The sequence below is a fragment of the Dunckerocampus dactyliophorus genome, chromosome 8 (genome assembly GCF_027744805.1).
Source record: "Dunckerocampus dactyliophorus isolate RoL2022-P2 chromosome 8, RoL_Ddac_1.1, whole genome shotgun sequence".
NCBI classification, from domain to species: domain Eukaryota; kingdom Metazoa; phylum Chordata; class Actinopteri; order Syngnathiformes; family Syngnathidae; genus Dunckerocampus; species Dunckerocampus dactyliophorus.
The window spans coordinates 28,068,993-28,086,708 of record NC_072826.1 but is presented as its reverse complement, the minus strand read 5'-3'; the positions used below and the strand labels follow the sequence as shown (position 1 = coordinate 28,086,708).

The following is a 17,716-nucleotide window of genomic DNA, read 5'->3' as shown; positions in this document are numbered from 1 at the left end:
TAATTTCAATACATTATTTAAAATTTACAAATAAAAATAATTTAAATAAATAATTTAAATGAATTTAAGTAATTTGTTTATTTTAAACCCTGAAGTATATTGAGGCAGCGGGGTGATTTACGATTTTGCCAAGCTAATATGCAACAACAGAAAAAACAGAGGACAGCATCATATAAAATATGCAAAAAAAAGAAAATTTGTACAATAATAAAACCATTAAAATAAATGATTGATGATTAAGAACTAGTATAATAAATATTTTAGGACAAACATTACCTCAAATGACTGAAATATCGAAAGTATCGTTATTTTGATTTGGTAGTCGATTTTTGAGCAGGAAGAGCTGGTATCGGGAGCATCGATATTTCAGTATCGATCCGCACACCACTAAAATACAGTGGAACCTTGGTTAGTGTCATTAATTCGTTCCTGAAGGTCCGACTCTAACCAAAACGGATGCTAACTGAACCCATTTTTCCCATAAGATATCATGTAAATGTCAACACATAACACATTTTTATAGTTTGACATGCAGAAAACGATTCAAAACAAATTCGAACAATATTCATCATCACTATAAACATCACGAGCAGTAATAATATTAACCATAACAACAACAGCCACAATGTCTTACGCCATTATTACTTCATTTTGTACTGTAAAATCATTCAAGAAAATAAACAAATATGTAAAAAAAAAAAAAAAGTTGATAATATTTCTGAAGAATTTAAATGATTATATTTCACATGGAGGAATTGGGGACAGGCAACAAATGTTTGTTTTTCCAGTGTTCAAGGGAGTTAAAATTCATATTTAAAATTTTATGACTGAAATATGCGATCATATCAATGTGCGGGACAATTTGCCTGAAGACATTTAAAAATGTATTGTGCATTTATACTTCCTGGGCACCACTTGGGTGGAATGGCTGATTATTAGTAGTATTAATAAGTAACTGACATTGCTGGCTGTTTACCTTTTTCTAAGTTACTAACAAAAATGCATTTGTGGATGCCGAAAAAGTGTGACGATACCCACAGAACCACAAATGGGAAAGGGTGGGGCTATTTAGTACAACATGAGCAATACAATCAATTACATTCATGACTTCTATACCAAGCAGGTGCTCGTGTCAAACGCAGAGCCCAAACCAGGAGGCGCAACACGCTGCTGGAAGACATCAATTAGCCGCTATCAATCATCTTTAGCCATCATCCCTTCCGCGTCTTATCTGCTCTCGTCCCCGCATCCTATCTGGTACCCTTTTGTTCCGTCTGATTCCGTCTGTGCTGCAAAACAAATCAATCGCCTTCTCCTTATCTCGCAGACGCACAACCGAGCTTTGTCAAAGTCGGACATTGTTGCACACATCACACGGAATTATTATATCCACGCCTCGCCTTCCTTTCCCCGCGCTGTTCTTCTTGTGAGTGGCGTCATGGCAACGGTAATCCTTGCGATGGAGACTTATAGCTCTTGTTTGGGATTTTCTCGGCATGCTGTCGTCCCGTCTGATGCTACAGCATGCTTTTATTGATGAACCCCGACCCTGCATGGCAGAGGCTGTTCCATTTGGGAAGATAAGAAGAGGGACACAGGTGGAAACAAGCGAGCCATTAGAGTGATTGATGTTGTTTTAAAGCACTTTCTTCATCATGGATCTTGTCATTCGCTAAGAGCCGCAAAGGTTGGAATAAACATCAGATCATTACAGTGTGCTCGTGATCATTCTGTGACGACTGGGAACAGAAAAATAAAATAAAATATGTGCTAAAAACAGCCCAATTTAGGTCAAGATATGCCAAGCTGTTCAAGATATTGAAAGAAAAACAATCTTACATCTTTAGCTTTGCGTGTTATATCCATTTCCAAATGTTCCCAGTTGGATTTAGATGAGGGGAACACGCAGGACGGCCCAAAAGAGTGAGTTTATTCCTCTGGAAGAAGTCCTTTGTGTAGTGCAGTGTTGTCCTGTTGAAAAAGCCAGTCATTACGACATAGACGAGGGCCTTCAGTCATGAGGGATGCCCCCTGCAACATCTTCACATAGCCAGCTGCCGTTTGACGCCCCTGCACAAGCTGAAGCTCCATTGTTCCACTGAAGGAGCATGATGGCGCCCCCTCCACTGTGCCGTGTGGAAAACACGTTGGAAGCCATCAGGACCGTCAAGAGAGAATAAAACCTTCTTCCACCTTTCAATGTCCCATGTTTGGTGCTCTCCTGCAAATTCCAAACAGGCAATTTTGTGGCGTTGAAGGAGATGAGGCCTTTGAAGAACTTTTTTCTTCCTAAAAGCCTTCTCTCACAAATGGCGTCTTATGGTTATTGGACTGCACTCAGCAGCAGTAACAACTTTCATTTGGGCCGAGGATGGTCCCGTGTCTTGACAGGACAGCCAACTGGATCCTCCGAGTCAGGGCCGGTGACATTTTTTTGGGTCTACAACTTGACTTTTTTGTTCCATGAGCCTCAGGAGGTTCGAAGATTCAAATGACTGTCTTACTGCGTCCAACCTCAGCAGCAATGGTGCGCTGTGAGAGGCCTTGCTCATGCAGCTCAACAATCCCATCAAAGAGGGAAAGCTTTTTTGCCTTTGCCATCAAAGAGATCGTGACAGTGTGAATGCCTGACACTGGATCACATTCAATTCACATTCAATTTTGCCTTTTGTTGTGCTTTTAAAATTTGATCAGCCTATTTCACTGTAATGCTTGTTTGAAATAAATTGCTTGCTCAAAACATTTTTTGTCTCACTCCCATTTCTTCTTTTTGCATTTTGAACTTAGAACCTCCCTAAGCTCCAACAGTGCAAAATTTAAATTCTTGCAATTTTTCAACTGGTCTTCTCATTTTGATCAGGAGCATAGGTGACAAAACAAATAGTTATGATAATTATAGTTGCATTTTTTAGCATATTTGTCTACTTTTTCTTGTAACTTTATTAGCTTTTTTTTTCAATGGCACTAATCCTTTTTCATAATGTTTTTAGAATATGCGGTGGGCCAATTATCACCATTTGCCAGCCACAAATGGCCCCAGGGCCATTCTTTGGACACCCCCGTGCTGAAACCAATCCATTGTAGGTCAAAATATGCTAAGCAGTGAATGATGCTAAATATACTGAGAGAAAAAAGTTTTTAGCTGTGTGTTATAAGCGATTTTTTTTCACATTTTTTTTTACATCAACTCTTTCTTGTGACTTCTAGTTGTCTTTTCATCGGCCCTAACTGTGTATTTATTAATGAAAAGGCCAATTAAAGAGCACCCGCAGGTCACATATGCCCCCTGTGCCGTACTTTGAACACCTAAGAGAAGAAATAAAGTTTTTTTCAATAGAATGGAAGCTAGATAAAAATTAAAGGCGCAAATTGTAAACAGTGCAACATTATTAAGCTATAACTTTTCTTATTAATGAGCTATTAAATTAGAAAGTTAAGTTAAAATAACTAATAATTAGCCAAGAAGTAAAAAAAAAAAAGGGAGTGGGGTTGTGGTAAAAGTGAAAGAGCGTGGCTGTGACCACGTGACGTCTCGTGAACGCGGCTGGGCTGGCACGCGCCTCTCCTCTCTCTCTTCCCTCTCGCGCAGCGCCGCGTCTCTCATCAACTGGCAGGTGATTGTTTTCCTCCCGCTCTTGTTAACCTTTCAAAAACTGATAACATAGGTATTATTTTGTATTTTACTTGGTGTTTCTTTTCGAAGTGAGAGCAAGCTTGCCGCACGGGGAAGACTTGTGAGAGGATAGAGTGGATTTCGAATAGACTTTCAGGTAGGTCAAGACTACGTGGACTATTTAGTTACTGTGTTTGCTAGCCTTATTGTTGATATCATAAGATGGATGTACAGTATCAACATGCTTTTAGTGCCTTCAGTGACTAAACACTGATCAATAAGATGGTGTGTGTGTGTGTCCTGATTTACAATCTAATGACTTTCTGATCAACATTTGCTGATGAGATTGACCAGTCTTCATTAAAAAAATCTGTTTACTTGTGTCTTTTCAAGTGCTGAGTTTGCACTTCTGCCGCTCAGGATGTGTGGCATGGATGTGGACCTGGACGATGGAGGCTCTGGTGACGAGGACAAGGAGGAAGAGTTGTGGATGGGTGAGCGAGTCAAGATGCTGCCCCCTCCCGTGGCTCACAGTGGAGGTTCCGCCTGGGGCAGCCAGAGAGGAAGGTGTGGCTGCCTGGCATGCGGGGCAGCTCTGGTCCTTTGGGACATGATGATGGTCCTCGCTGGCGCTCTGCTCCTGGTTGTGGTTTTCTCTGTGGTGCTGCTGCCTGCTGTGCTGCCGCTCTATGCTGGATTCCTGTGCCATTCCAGGGTGAGTGATGAGCACCTCTGGGCACACACAGTATTTTATACTTTATTGTAAAATATATTCTGGATTTTTAATCATAAAAAAATTAATATGTAATTTTACATTTCCTCTCCCGTATGTCACGAGTGGCCGAGGCCAGTAATACGACCCAAGATGCAAAGAAGAGACAGTCCATTTAACAGAAGTTTATTTACAAAAATGAGTTCAAACAAGAGTCCAAAAAACACAAAGCAAAACACCAAGGGCAAAAGTACAATACAAATCTACCGGGCCTTGCCACAGGAAAAAAAACTACAACAAAAATCCTAAAACACAAAGCGATGCCAGACACGGGGATAGCAGGAGACAAAAGATATACACTAACGAAAACCCACAGCTGAGAACCGAGCAGGAAAAACACCAATACTAACAAAAGGCACTGCTGAGAACCAAGCAGTTAAAACACTAATACTAACAAAAGGAGCTGCTGAGAATCAAGCAGGAAAAGTACAAAAGCCAAAGTACAACAAAAAGCCACTGCTGGAGATAGCCGAGCAGGGAAATGACTAGTGCTCACAAAACAGGCAGGTATGACCAGACAGCTAATTCACGGTAGACTACACGAGGCAGGTGTGGATCAGGAAACAATCGGGCAACAGGTAAGTGAAACAGCTCGGCTTAAGTTGTCCAGGTGAGTAATAGACTGCAGGTGTGTACTGGTAGCTCCTCCCACAGCAGTCAGCAGTGTGCTGCAACAGACAGCAGATAGAGGGCAGCAAAGCAGCACCCCTGCTCATGACTCTGTATACCAGGGGTGTCAAACTTGTGCCATGGAGGGCCGAGATGCTGCAGGTTTTCTTACCAGCCAGTTACTAAAGCAGGTGATTTTAATGATCAGCACCTTCAATTTGAGGGAAGGAGCTCATCAATTAAATCACCTGCACCTGAGAGAAAACCTGCAGTGTCTCGGACCTCCATGGCACGAGTTTGACACCCCTGCTGTATACTCACACATTTCTTTTCTCTGCTTTAAATTGTAAACAAAAAATAACGGTAACTCAGATAGAAAGGGGTCCAGTACAGGGCTCTCTCTCACAAGTCAATTCACTCAACATTTTCCAGCAGGAAGATGCTTTGACACGATGTGTAATGTTGTGTAACTGCAACGTTGAGAGACATAGTCTCGCCAACATGTCCTGGGTCTTCCCAAAGGCCTCCTACCGGTCGGACATGCCCTAAATACCTCCCCAGAGAGGAGTTCGGGAGGCCTTATAAAATGCCTGAGGCATTTTGTAAAATAAATACAAATAAAAATAACAATATATAAAAAAAAACAACTGATATTTGACTTGTTTTTGTAATCTAGAGGTAAAATTAAACAATATTTTAGTCATCTTCCTCCTTGGTATATATTCATTGCACAGTTATAAATGAGATATCTGATTTTGTGGTCTTATTTACTGCAATTTTGATATTTAATTTTAATCTTTGTCTTCTTTGCAGAGCCTGTTTGACTTAAATAAAAAAGGTGGTGACTGAAACGTGGGTCCCAGGTTGAGACGATGTGACAACCTCTGGTATACACATCGCTGCAGGTGCAATGCTAGTGCAGTACAACAATGCTAGTATAAACAACTATTGTAGGCGTTCTGGAGGACAGATTGCCCTATTTAAAGCAAGGTAAATACTACAATTTTTGACCTCTCAGACAATAGATAGTGTAGTCACAGCAAAATTTGGTCGTCGTAGCTCAAACACAGAGCTCGTAAATCTCATACAAAAAGTGTCATGGGACCAAAGGCAGACTGTGGCTTGTATCATGCACTTTCCCCTTCCTCCTTTTGTATTTTTCCTTATACACTCCTGATCAAAATGTTAAGACCAGTTAAGAAATTGCAAGAATGTACATTTTGCACTGTTGGATCTTAAGGGGGTTCTAAGTAGAGCTTCAAAATGCAGAAAGAAGAAATGGGAGTGAGACAAAAAAAAAAAATTGAGTAAGCAATTTATTGCAAACCACCCCGAAACCTCCCTAAAATAGCAATAAAATGTTGGAAAAAGGAGTCAGTAATGAGTAGCTGCGCCATTCTTGATAATCAGCTGAAAAATGGGTTTGGGCATGCTTGATGCCAGTGTTTCCAGGAGACTAGTGGGAATGTTGTTCCAGGTGGTGAAGATGGCTTCACGGAGGGCATCCACTGTCTGGAACTGATGTCCATTTTTGTAAACTTCTTGTGCCATGTTCTCAAATGTTCACATTTGGATTTAGATCAGGGGAACATGTATGGTAGGATGGTCAAAAAAGAGTGAGCTTATTCCTCTGGAAGAAGTCCTTTGTGAAGTGCAGCGTTGTCCTGTTGAAAAATCCAGTCATTACCACACAACAAGGGCCTTCAGGCATGGGGGATGCCCCCTGCAACATCTCCGCATAGCCAGTTGCCATTTGACGCCCCTGCACAACCTGAAGCTCCAATGTTCTATTGAAGGATCATGATGGCGCCCCCTCCACTGTGCCATGTGGAAAACATCTCAGTTGGGATCTCCTTGTCATGCCAGTAACGTTGGAAGCCATGAGGACCGTCAAGGGAAAATAAAACTTTCTTGCACCTTTCAATGTCCCATGTTTGGTGCTCTCCTGCAAATTCCAAACGAGCAATTTTGTGGCACTGAAGAAGACGAGGCCTTTGAAGACCTTTTTTCATTCTTCAAAGCCTTCTCTGGCAGATGGCATCTGTCTGATGGTTATTGGACTGCACTCGGCACCAGTAACAACTAGGGGTGTAATGGTTCACATGGATGTATTGAACCATTTTGGTTATACTTTATGCTATTTTTCTCATTAAATTTATTACTAGAGTGATCTAAGCGCTTCACGCGGAGCTAAAGTCCTGGGCGAGTTTCCGAATGGACGCCTCTGAGTGTCGGACAGTACAGACTGAGGGGGAGGAACGCTAGCTCGCAGGCGTGACAAATGGCGTCATGGCAAATGGAAGCGGGAAGCCTGACCTGGAAGACCCTCCCATCTGACTACGGTCTCCTGTTTGGGAACACTTTGGCTTCCCTGTTAAAGTTACGGATGGACAAAGGCAAGTGGATAAATCCAAAGTTGTGTGTCGACATAGTTCCACGGATATCGGGTGTGCTGCATGAAACTTGTCTAACATGTTAAATTGCTCACTACATTTTTTTTTTGTGTCACTCCCATTTCTTCTTTTTACATTTTGAAGTTGTACTTAGAACCTCTTGTATCCAACAGTGGAAAATGTAACTTCTTGCAATTTTTCAACTGGTCTTAAAATTGTGATGAGGAGTTTGTAAAACGACTCATCTTTTTTTACAAGCTTTTTTAATCATAGTTTTTCCAGACAAAATCAGAGTGACAGAAAGAGAAGCTCTGACTCCCTTGGTACAATAAGTCAGTTGGCCCCACCTCTTGGTTTGCAGGTAGAGTAGTTTGCAAAAGTTTGGGCACCCCTGACAATATCCTTCATTTTCATTTATACATCATTGGGTACATTGAGTTACAAATCTCCAGTTTCATTTTACAAGTAATATATCAAATAACTGATGGACAGAGCAATATTTCAGGAGTGAAATGACATTTATTGGATTAACACAAGATGTGCAATATGCATCACCACAGCACTTTATTCAAAAAATTAGGCTTGCTTGTCCAAATGTTCTTTTGCATACCTCAAAGCAATGAACCACAAGTTGATGTTATAGTTCTTTGGAAGTGGTTTGTGGGTTGTCTTCGACAGTTCTCACCATCCTTCGCCTTTGCCTCTGATATTTTTCCTGGCCTAGCACTTCTGGCCTTAACAATAACTGTCTTTGTGGTCTTCCATTTCCTCATTATGTTCCTCACAGTGGAAACTCTGAGATAGCTTTTTGTAGCCTGCGTGTAAACCATGATGTTGAACAATCTTCATCTTCGGGTCATTTGACAGCTGTTTTGAGGACTCCATGTTGCCCGTCTTCACAGGAGATTCAAAGAGAAAACCAACTTGCAGCTGGCCACCTTAAATACCTTTGATGAGATGATTGGATGCATCTATCTATGAAATTCAAGGCTTAATAAGCTTACAAAACCTATCTTTTGTGCTCCAATTAACCGATGCTAGATAGACAGAGGTATTCAAATCAACAAAATGACAGGGGTGCTCACATTTCTGCACCTGTTTAATTTTGTTTTGATGCATATTGCATATCTTGTGTTAATTCAATAAACCTCAATTTACTTCTGAAATACTACTCTGTCCATCAGTTCTGTGATATATCAAAATGAGATGATAGATCCAAATACCCACTGATTTATTCATGAAAATGATGGAAATTGTCAGGGGTGCCCAAACTTTTGCACACAACTATGAATCTCTACACCCTGGACATAAGACGTCTTGTATTCGGGTCAATATGGTATATTGTGTTATCATTTTCATACATTCAGCTCACCACTACAACAACAACAACATGCGGCCTGCACTGATGATGGAATGACGTTTAAAGCCTGGTAGCCATAATTCAGTATGTTCCATTGCGCAGTGTGAACAGTCAGTAAAGAATGATCTACCCGTTTGACATCATGCAGTCTGGCTTACAGCCGACGGTGTAGACCTCAGGGACTAATAGATTTGGTTCTACCTGAGTCTTGTGGCACATCCTCCTGTGAAGATCTACAGCTGTGTTTTTGATCAAGCCAACATATTTCACTGTTGCGTGGGGGTATGGACAGCTCAGTCGGCAATAAACACAGGCGAGGCACTAAGATACACTCTGAAAGATCTGTGATATCAAGATGCAGCAATTGTGAGTCAGCAAAAGACAGCATATGGGAAAAAGCGGTAATTAGCAAAGCCGCTCCTATAAAATACATATCATTTTGTATTTTTTCAGCGCACTCATTACTAATGGTAGCCTGTGCCGCAGTCTGCAGCCTGCACAAGTTGCTCAGGTAGTGTATCTCCTCCAGGGTGGCACATTGAGTGTGGGAGAGATACGAGGGTAGACAGGTAGGTAGGAGTGCAACAACCCACAGCAAGACCCAAGACCAAAGAAGTGCCAATTCAAAGAGATTTAACATTTCTGATTAAAAAAAAAAAGACTTTAGTGTCTTACTGTGATGTCTTACGGGAAATGTATTCATATTTTTTTGTTTTAAGACACAATTTCAGTAAGACTAGTCTAAGTCAATCTACAGTTTTTCCACTTAGGAGTGAGTTGGAGATCAGTCTCATTAACAAATTTAACACAAGGACCCCATGTTTCCCTTAATTTCCTAGAACAGCCATGCAGCGACAACCTAATCTTCTGTATTTGAAGAAAAAAGAGCATGTCTTTCATCCAGCGGGTGTGGGAGGGTGGTGCCTTTGCTTTCCACTTCAACACAATGAGTCCTGGAGCCAACAAAGTTGCAAACGCTAAAAGATCTTTTTTGGATTTAAGGGAGATGAAACATGGGCAACCCCAAATAGTGCTCTTGAAGGGTTTGGTTCAATTTTCCTGACGGTTGCTACTGACAATGTATTAAAAATTTCTAGCGAATAGCAAAAATTATTTATTTTGATTAAACATTTCATTCGCACAGTGACCCAAATGGGGACGAGCGCTTTCGAAAATGGATGGATGACTGCAACGTTCCTGTCTTTTGCAAATGTAAAACAAAATCGAAACTGCTTGGAAATGAGCTGGCAAGCGAGTGAGCTGTGATGGCTTTAATTGCGGTGAGACTTCCTGCATCCTTCTGCACAGCTTGCAGCCACTTTGACACTCTGGATTCTACTGTGAGCTACTGGAGCAGGAAAAGTGCAGCATGATTTGACACACATCTACACGCATACGTCCACAATTGGAGGGCCGATTGGCGAGTTGTCGTGACTGCTCCCCTGCTCGAATAACCTCATATTGAAGATTTTTTTTTTATTGTGTACCCCTGGTGTGTGATGTGTGTGATGATTGACAGCTCAGAGAGTTGCGGACAACTCTGAGACACTTTTTGTCAGCTGTCGTCACACCTCACTACCCGCACGATGATGTCTCTCCCGATGAAACACACACGGCACCCACTTCCACACGTCCTCCAAGGCCCCTGTGCAGACTCTTACGACACCCCTCCTTTGTGTGTCCTTACAGATTCTGAACGGCTCGTCAACCGTCTGCCGTTACCTAGACGACAACAGCAGCTCAGCCCTCATCATTCTCGGCTTTGTGATGATGTCGCCACTTGTGGTCGTGGCAGCGGCGGTCTTCTGCGGGCTGCTGCGAAGGTTTCGACTGCTGCTTTTCATCCAGCCAATCACCCGTGCACGGTATCGGGGGCGGCTCATGGACTGGGTGGGCGGCGTCCATGCTTGGGTCTGATTACATGAAGATGGCGAATATGAGACACCATGTTGGGTCTAAGGTGGCTTTTTTTGACCTCATATAACAGGGGTGTCCAAAGTGTGGCCCGAGGAGCCATTTGCAGCACATGGCCAATTTTTATCATTTTGAAAATACAATGAAACAAGAAAACTAACAAAAACAAATGGGAAAAGACCAGTAATTTTACGACAATAATGTAGAAATATTGGAATAAAGTCATAATATTAACATAAAAAATTGTAACATCACAACAAAAACTTTTGCGAGTATAACATCGTAATACTATGGGAAAAAAATGTAATTTGCACAATAATTTTCGCAACATTAGTAACAAAACCAAGTGGGGAAGAAGGACAAAGAAGCCAAAATTGACCACTTCCACACTGAATGAGTGGAGAACCTTCCTTTCACTCGTTTTCAGCCATGGCATGTGAGCTCGGCTCTGTCGCCATGCAGTGTGAAAGTTAATGTAATCTAACGTCATGTCTCATAACATGCCTACTGACCACAATACTGCATATAACCTGTCTTTCAATATTTTTTTGACTAATAATAGGCCAAAGTCAACCATGAAACAGCGATCATTTATCAAGTCATTATTTATTGAAAAAATGCAATATAGTGAGGGAGTGATATTCGAACCACGATATAGCGAGGGATTACTGTAAAGTGAAAATATTTCTGGGTTTCACGTGATGTCACATGCTGTTGTTTTCAGGCTTGCCTCAAAGAGATTGGGGGCAAATCAGTGTATTCATAACTAGAAGTCATGTAAAATTGCCGCATACAATGTGCAGCTGTCACGTGGAAATTGTTCAAATAAGTATTTCGGAAAACACTATTAATAAGATAGTCCATCATAATGGGAAAACAATTTATATTAAAATCTAAGTTATATTTCATTATTGGAACTCGAAAATGTGAAATCCAGAAATAATTGCCTTATAACAGAAATCTATAGATTCGTCATTTCCTCATACCGCTTCATCTAAATGTCCCAACTGTATAAGTGCCCAATTGTTCAATAAATACCATTAAAAAATATACAGTCCCTCACAATATTGCAGTTCGATTATCGCTCCCTCAATATATTGTGTTTTTTCAGAAATTAATTATTAAATGTTTCCTAGTAGACTATTGTCTATTATTAGTCAAAAGCAAGTGATATGTAGTATTATGGCAGCAGTAATGTTACATGGATGAGACATCCATACATTACATTACACCTTGCATTTGATGTAGCCAGCCATGGATGCACAATGGAAAAAGGTTCTCCTCCCATTTCGTGTGTAAATGGTAAGTTTTTGGCTTCTTACTTTGTCCTTCTCCACTCCGTTTGAAACACTTTCTTAAAGTTTAGAAGAAATAAAGTCAAGGCTAACTGGTTAGCTCACTAGCGTGCTAGCTGCTAGAGTCCCTGTAGCATAATAGTTGTGCAATCTGGTGTAAATTCCACTGGAAGAATGTCCAGCGATATTCCACGGAGAAGTGTGGTGCGGTCCAGGGCTCCTAGCAGCCTGGAAACAGTGCGTGAAATCCGGCTGCAACTTGGCTATAGAGCTCAGACTTTTGCCAAACAGTGCAGCGAAACGACAAAGGACACATACAAGAATGGATTCATGCAGACTTATTTGGTGTAAGGACGCAAATAGACATGTTAGAAGCATTGTTTTCATTCTGTCTGACGCTGAAAATAAGGTTTCAGTGCTTTTCCATCGTCTTTTATGTCTTCATGCATCACGCCATGTACTAGGGATGTCAATCTCTGTGGTAGACGATTCGATATGCAGTTAAAGATACGATTAAAAAACGGTATATTAAAACGATATATTAAAATGGAAAAACGAGCATTGGAGAAAAAGTAACAATACACCTAGTCACACCATAACACAAAGCTGAGATGCAGAGGCTGTATTTTTGTTAGATATATAAAACTTGTTAGCATGTCTGCATGGCATAGTTTATCAAATGTCAAATACCAAAGTGGCCGCGGGATCCTTTGATCTGACCGTATGCAGCCCTCGCTGGGGAAAGTTTGGACACCCCTGTCATATACTGTCGACACTCACTGGCCACTGCATCTTACAAAATAGGAAGGTCCGTTTTGAGAGGTCGAGAGTTAAGAATGTGAAAATGCTATCTACTTTTGTAGCCCCTGTAAAGGGGCCCTATCCTAAATGTACAACTTTTCAAACTCATGTACAATACGTATATATTTCAAATGTTGTTCCATACAGTGGTGGGCGCTGCGTTTGGGACCTGGCCCGTCGGTGGGCCGGCAAGAATTTTTTCATAACTTATCATGTAGAACAGTTTTGCTCTGATCAACCAGTCAGAATTGGGGGCCTGCAAGCTGGCTTTGAGGCAAATCAGAAATCTGAAAACAAAAAAACAGCCCCATTGCTACTGTGTAGGACCTCATCAGGATGTCTGGGAATTTGATTCTGAAGGCCCTGGGCAGATTACATTGATATGGCAACACAAACTTGGACAAAAAAAAGTAAGATGCATACTGGAAGCACGGCAGCCAAGAAACATGCTACAAAATGAAGATAATAGACTGTTGGGAATAAATTAATATAAATTAATTGAACAAATTCTAAAGTTGAAGCTTGGAATTTTGATCAGTGTTTCTGGTAGTGGTTAGGCCAGCAGAGAAGGCTTTGCTGGCCCTAACTGCACACCACTGGTTCTACATAACGTGGTGCCACATCATGGTTGGTGTGTTTTCAAAACGTTTATGCCGCTTCTGAAACGGTGGCAACAGAGTAGGCGTGGTCGGTGGAGGAGGCTGCGGAATCCAAGAGGAGAGGAATGCAGATTTACCCTGTACACAACTTGAGATGTACCGTATATAGCGTTTTATTAAAAGTGACTTATTTCAAAACCTCAGAAACAAGCAGGATAGGACCCCTTTAAGGCATCATGATGCCTGGGATGGATTATGTTTATTTCCATTACTTCCTATGGGAAAAATAGTACAACTGTACCTCATGTAGCCTTATTAGCAGTCATGTCTTGTAGGCGGGAGGTTATGAAACGTTGCATTTAAGTGTGTCTAGATAGCACCATAAAAACGCCATTAGAAAAACAGAAGATGGCAATATGGCAGAGTCATGGCTGTTGAAAGAGAGCCAGGCTTTTTGGGGGGGTTTGTTTTAGCTCATTGTGCTGCCTTTTTGCCGCCGGGTCATTTTGCCCAGCATCCTCCTCCTTCTGTGTGCCTTTGCTTTGTATTGGTGTCATTGAGAATGCCTTCAAAAACTTCACTTGAGTTGCGCAGACGTATATTTATCAATATGTTGAATTAAATTTTAGCTGGGAATGACACTAGAAGAGACAAGAGACAATAATTTGGGGGAAAAAGTATGTTAGTTTTTGGATTTTAACATAAAGTTCCATGTCCAAATAATCCCTTTCTAAATACATGTAATGCAAACTATCAAGTTTAACTACAAGATCAGTAATATCAATCACTCCTAAAATGTAAAAAAACAATACAATTTTTCACAAAAATCTCTTAACACAAGTCCTCTCTGTCTTTTGTCATATTGTTGTGTGATTTCCAGTTAAAAAATACTCACTTTACTAGTAATAAGTCACTTTAACTCAAAATTTGTCAGAGGTTTGAATAATACAGCGGCTTGACTGTACATTAAGGCAGGGGTTCTCAACTGGTCTTACCCTGAGACCCACTTTTTTCTGTGGTCATTAAGTCACAACCCACTTTTATTGCAGTCAAAACAACCAGCTGTTTTTTATGTCATCTTTTTAAACATAAATACACATAATTACCCTTGCAACGTACATTTCAGAGCACATTATTAAAGAAAGAAGGAGGAAGATGGTAACTACATGCAAAAAGGAATATAGTGGAACATCGATTAGATTCCTCCATGGTTAGCGCGTTTTTCCGTTAACGTTTGAAATTTTTGCCATAATTTTGCCTCGGTTTGCGTGCATTCTCCAGAAAGCTAAAAATGGCAACACAAAGCACATTTTTATAACTTTACATGCATAAAAAATGTATATACACATATAAATGAGGAGTGAAATGTTTAAGGTTACTTTTACCTTCACTGAATACGTGACTTTTCCCAAAGACGCGACGGGGCAGCGACATCAACCACCACCACCTTCCTGTTTTCACTCACATCGAGAATCCCGTCTTCAGTGAAGGTAAGCGTAACCTTAAATGTTCTTTTATCCCGTTCATTAAATAACACCCCTATAGTCACCTTTACACTTGTGTTACCCAATATAGTAGACATAATAATAGAAAATAAGCCATATTAGTCATAAATAAAGACAAGATAGACTCACACGGTAGGATGGACTGCGTACTTCCTGGTGGCTATTGTCTTATCAATGTAACGTTACGGACACTTAGAGGCCAGTGTAAGGAGAGATGGTTAATGAGAGACTCATAATGAACTTCAATGGCTTTATTAACAAGCAGAGAACGCACAGGAGCTGCTGTCGGCCACTCTCTATACTGCTAACCTGCTGCTAGCACTCACTAACAGTAAACTCTAGCTAGCTGACGTCACACACATCACTTCCCAAAACAGCAATCATTTGTTAATTCATTAATTTTTGAAAAACCGCGATAGAGTGAGGGACTTTAATTGTAAAACTATGAAAACGTGTTTTGTGTTAACATTTTGGGCTTTCTGGAATGGACTAAGTGGATTCATTTTTCATGAGGAAAAACTGATTCGGTTACCATCCATTTCAGTTCGAGTCGGAGCTCCTGGTAGAAATGAATGACGCTAACCAGGTTTCTACTGTACATTATTAAAATGAGATATCAAAATTTCACTAATTTCACTCAGCTGTGCATGACACCTTCCTCAAACCTGTTGAAGAAAAAAACCTGACCACGGAGTCAAAATTTAAAGTTGCGGTGCGCTCAAAACCTGCTTACTTTTCCATAAAAAACATGTAAAACTAGAAAAGCACTTGGAGAGCGCAGACCTCTGCCAAGTGCCATATTCCCCCATATTGTGATTTACACCATACTGTAAATATTAGTTCTAGATCTACATATTTAGATTCCTTGACCATGAAAACATAGCATTAGCTATTGGATTCACAATGATATCAATATTAGTTCAGTTGTTATTCACAGAAAGTGCATTTTCCGTAATGGCGGTTTTCTTCTGGATCAAGCTCCATACTGTAGCTTTTGAAGATACAACAAATCTGTTGGCACACTCCAGGTTCCACAGTGTCTTGGCTATATGTCATGGTGTTTGTTGCATGTTTGCAGCTTCATTTGGTGTCTTCCTATGAGGAAAATTCCAAAGGTCCTCTATTTTTTCATATTCTGGATCCTTGCATCCGGAATGATTCCATTATCTGGATCAGTCTTTGATATTTTGTAGAACCTGTTGGAAACTTGTCCCGTATTATTTTTTTTTTTGTGGAGTTATATGCACAGATGCCGAAAATGGTCCTATCTCGCAATGTTATAGAATCCTTTAAAAAAATTTCCTGAATCCGGACGGTTCAGACCTGTTTCACCCCCGAAATGTAATCAGTTCTTCCACATCCCATTTCCGACAATTCCTGAAAATTTCATCTAAATCCATTCAGAATCTTTCAAGTTATTTTGAACACAAACAAACAAAAAAAAAGGTGGAGGTAAAAATAACTGTGCACGGTTAACTTAATGAAAAATAGTGGCAAATAAAACCTTGCACATAATGCAATAATACGTTTTTAAGTAAGTAATAAGTTTTTGCTGGTGTTTATCTGTTTGTTTGTTTGTGTGAAAAATAGGACCATTTTGGGCATTTGTGCATATAACTCTACAAAAAAGGGTCAAAGCACTTGGAATGTAGGATTATTATTTTGGTGTGAATCACAATATGGGGGGATCTTGGCGGAGGTCGAGTGCTTTGAAATATGTTAGTGATAACAATCATGATGACTGGACACCACACACGTGATTTTTAGATATAAGTATTCATAATTAAGGCGTTCAAGGTGCTTCCAAACGCTAATCAACGAGCATGATGGCGGCGGACATGTAAGGTAACAATTGTTATTGGACTTCCAAAGTTCCTGTGCTTCGTCAATGTGATGCAGGAATCATGTGGTATTACATATTTCACGTAACTCATCACAACCTGTCAATGGACCAGTGACACACTTTTGAAACCTAACCCACCAGTTGAGAATCATTGGTTAAAGCTGCGATAGCCATGGTGACAGACTCTTGCTTTTTGTGTGTTCCTGTGTGTGTGTGTGTGTGTGTGTGTTTGCTTGTAGCAAACAAAGACAACACACAATACCATGTTGAGAGCGCCTATCAATAAAAAGAGAACTGCAGCATCTCTTTTGTGATGTGACCTTTTTAACAACGAGATTAGATTTAACATTCAACTCACACAAAGACGCCACACACACACACCCACACACACACACACACAAAGGACACGGTGCAGGCTGCAATTTTAAGACAAACCACCCTAATACATCCTCATTTTGCTAATCAATATTAACAATGCACCCACATCTGCAGAACAAGTCAGTTAATCACCTAATCAGGGGAAAAGTCTCCTGGATTCATCCCGGTGAGCAACGTGCTTATAGACAAGCACATCATTTAGAAAGATCACACCGTTGAACTGCAACCTTGCACATTTCATGTAGCGTGCTTCATCTACTGAACATCCGCTTTTCCCCTTCATCAACATCATAGCAGATTAGCACTCTGTGAATCCGAATACAAGGCTCTTAGCATAACTCGAAATTGAATCCATGAGGGTTCGTCCGACTGCTCCAAGCAGCCCACACATCTCCACGAGACCAGCGAATGCTGCAACTGGAAGTGGATTAGATAATGGATGCTTATGTATGCACGAGTGTGTCAAGTGTGTCCAAAAGCACAGGAAAAGGTCACAACCGCACCGTGTCCTGTATATCCAATAAGTGGCATTGTATGAAACCAACTGTGCAAGTTATTTGTTTCAGACGTGCTTAACAAGGTACATTTCAAATTCAGTGTCCCAGAAAAGGAGTAGGAAGAAGTGGAGCTTATT

The 17,716-nt window shown here is 40.6% G+C and overlaps 2 protein-coding genes across 7 annotated transcripts in view; both read left to right on the top strand.

The window, feature by feature from the left end:
• Positions 1-3,567: 3,567 nt before the first annotated feature.
• Positions 3,568-17,008, top strand: LOC129186699 (transmembrane protein 88). Of its 2 annotated transcripts, XR_008572281.1 has the most exons (5): positions 3,568-3,614; positions 3,704-3,770; positions 4,007-4,328; positions 10,437-11,963; positions 14,771-17,008. XR_008572281.1 is itself a non-coding variant. In XM_054785201.1 (4 exons), the coding sequence occupies exons 3-4, from the start codon at positions 4,035-4,037 to the stop codon at positions 10,662-10,664; spliced, it is 522 nt and encodes a 173-aa protein (XP_054641176.1). In that variant the 5' UTR covers positions 3,568-3,614; positions 3,704-3,770; positions 4,007-4,034; the 3' UTR covers positions 10,665-17,008. The 2 variants fall into 2 exon arrangements, 1 of the variants encoding a protein (XP_054641176.1); XM_054785201.1 differs by having other exon boundaries at positions 10,437-17,008.
• LOC129186697 (von Willebrand factor A domain-containing protein 1-like) overlaps positions 10,499-17,716 on the top strand; it is a 49,351-nt gene continuing 42,133 nt past the window's right edge. For 4 of the 5 annotated variants that reach the window (XM_054785192.1, XM_054785197.1, XM_054785195.1 and 1 more), the window contains exon 1: positions 10,503-10,612. The gene's annotated coding sequence lies outside the window, so the exon portion shown is untranslated. Of the gene's footprint in view, positions 10,613-17,716 lie in introns of all 5 variants that reach the window. The other variant, XM_054785200.1, reaches the window with a different exon arrangement.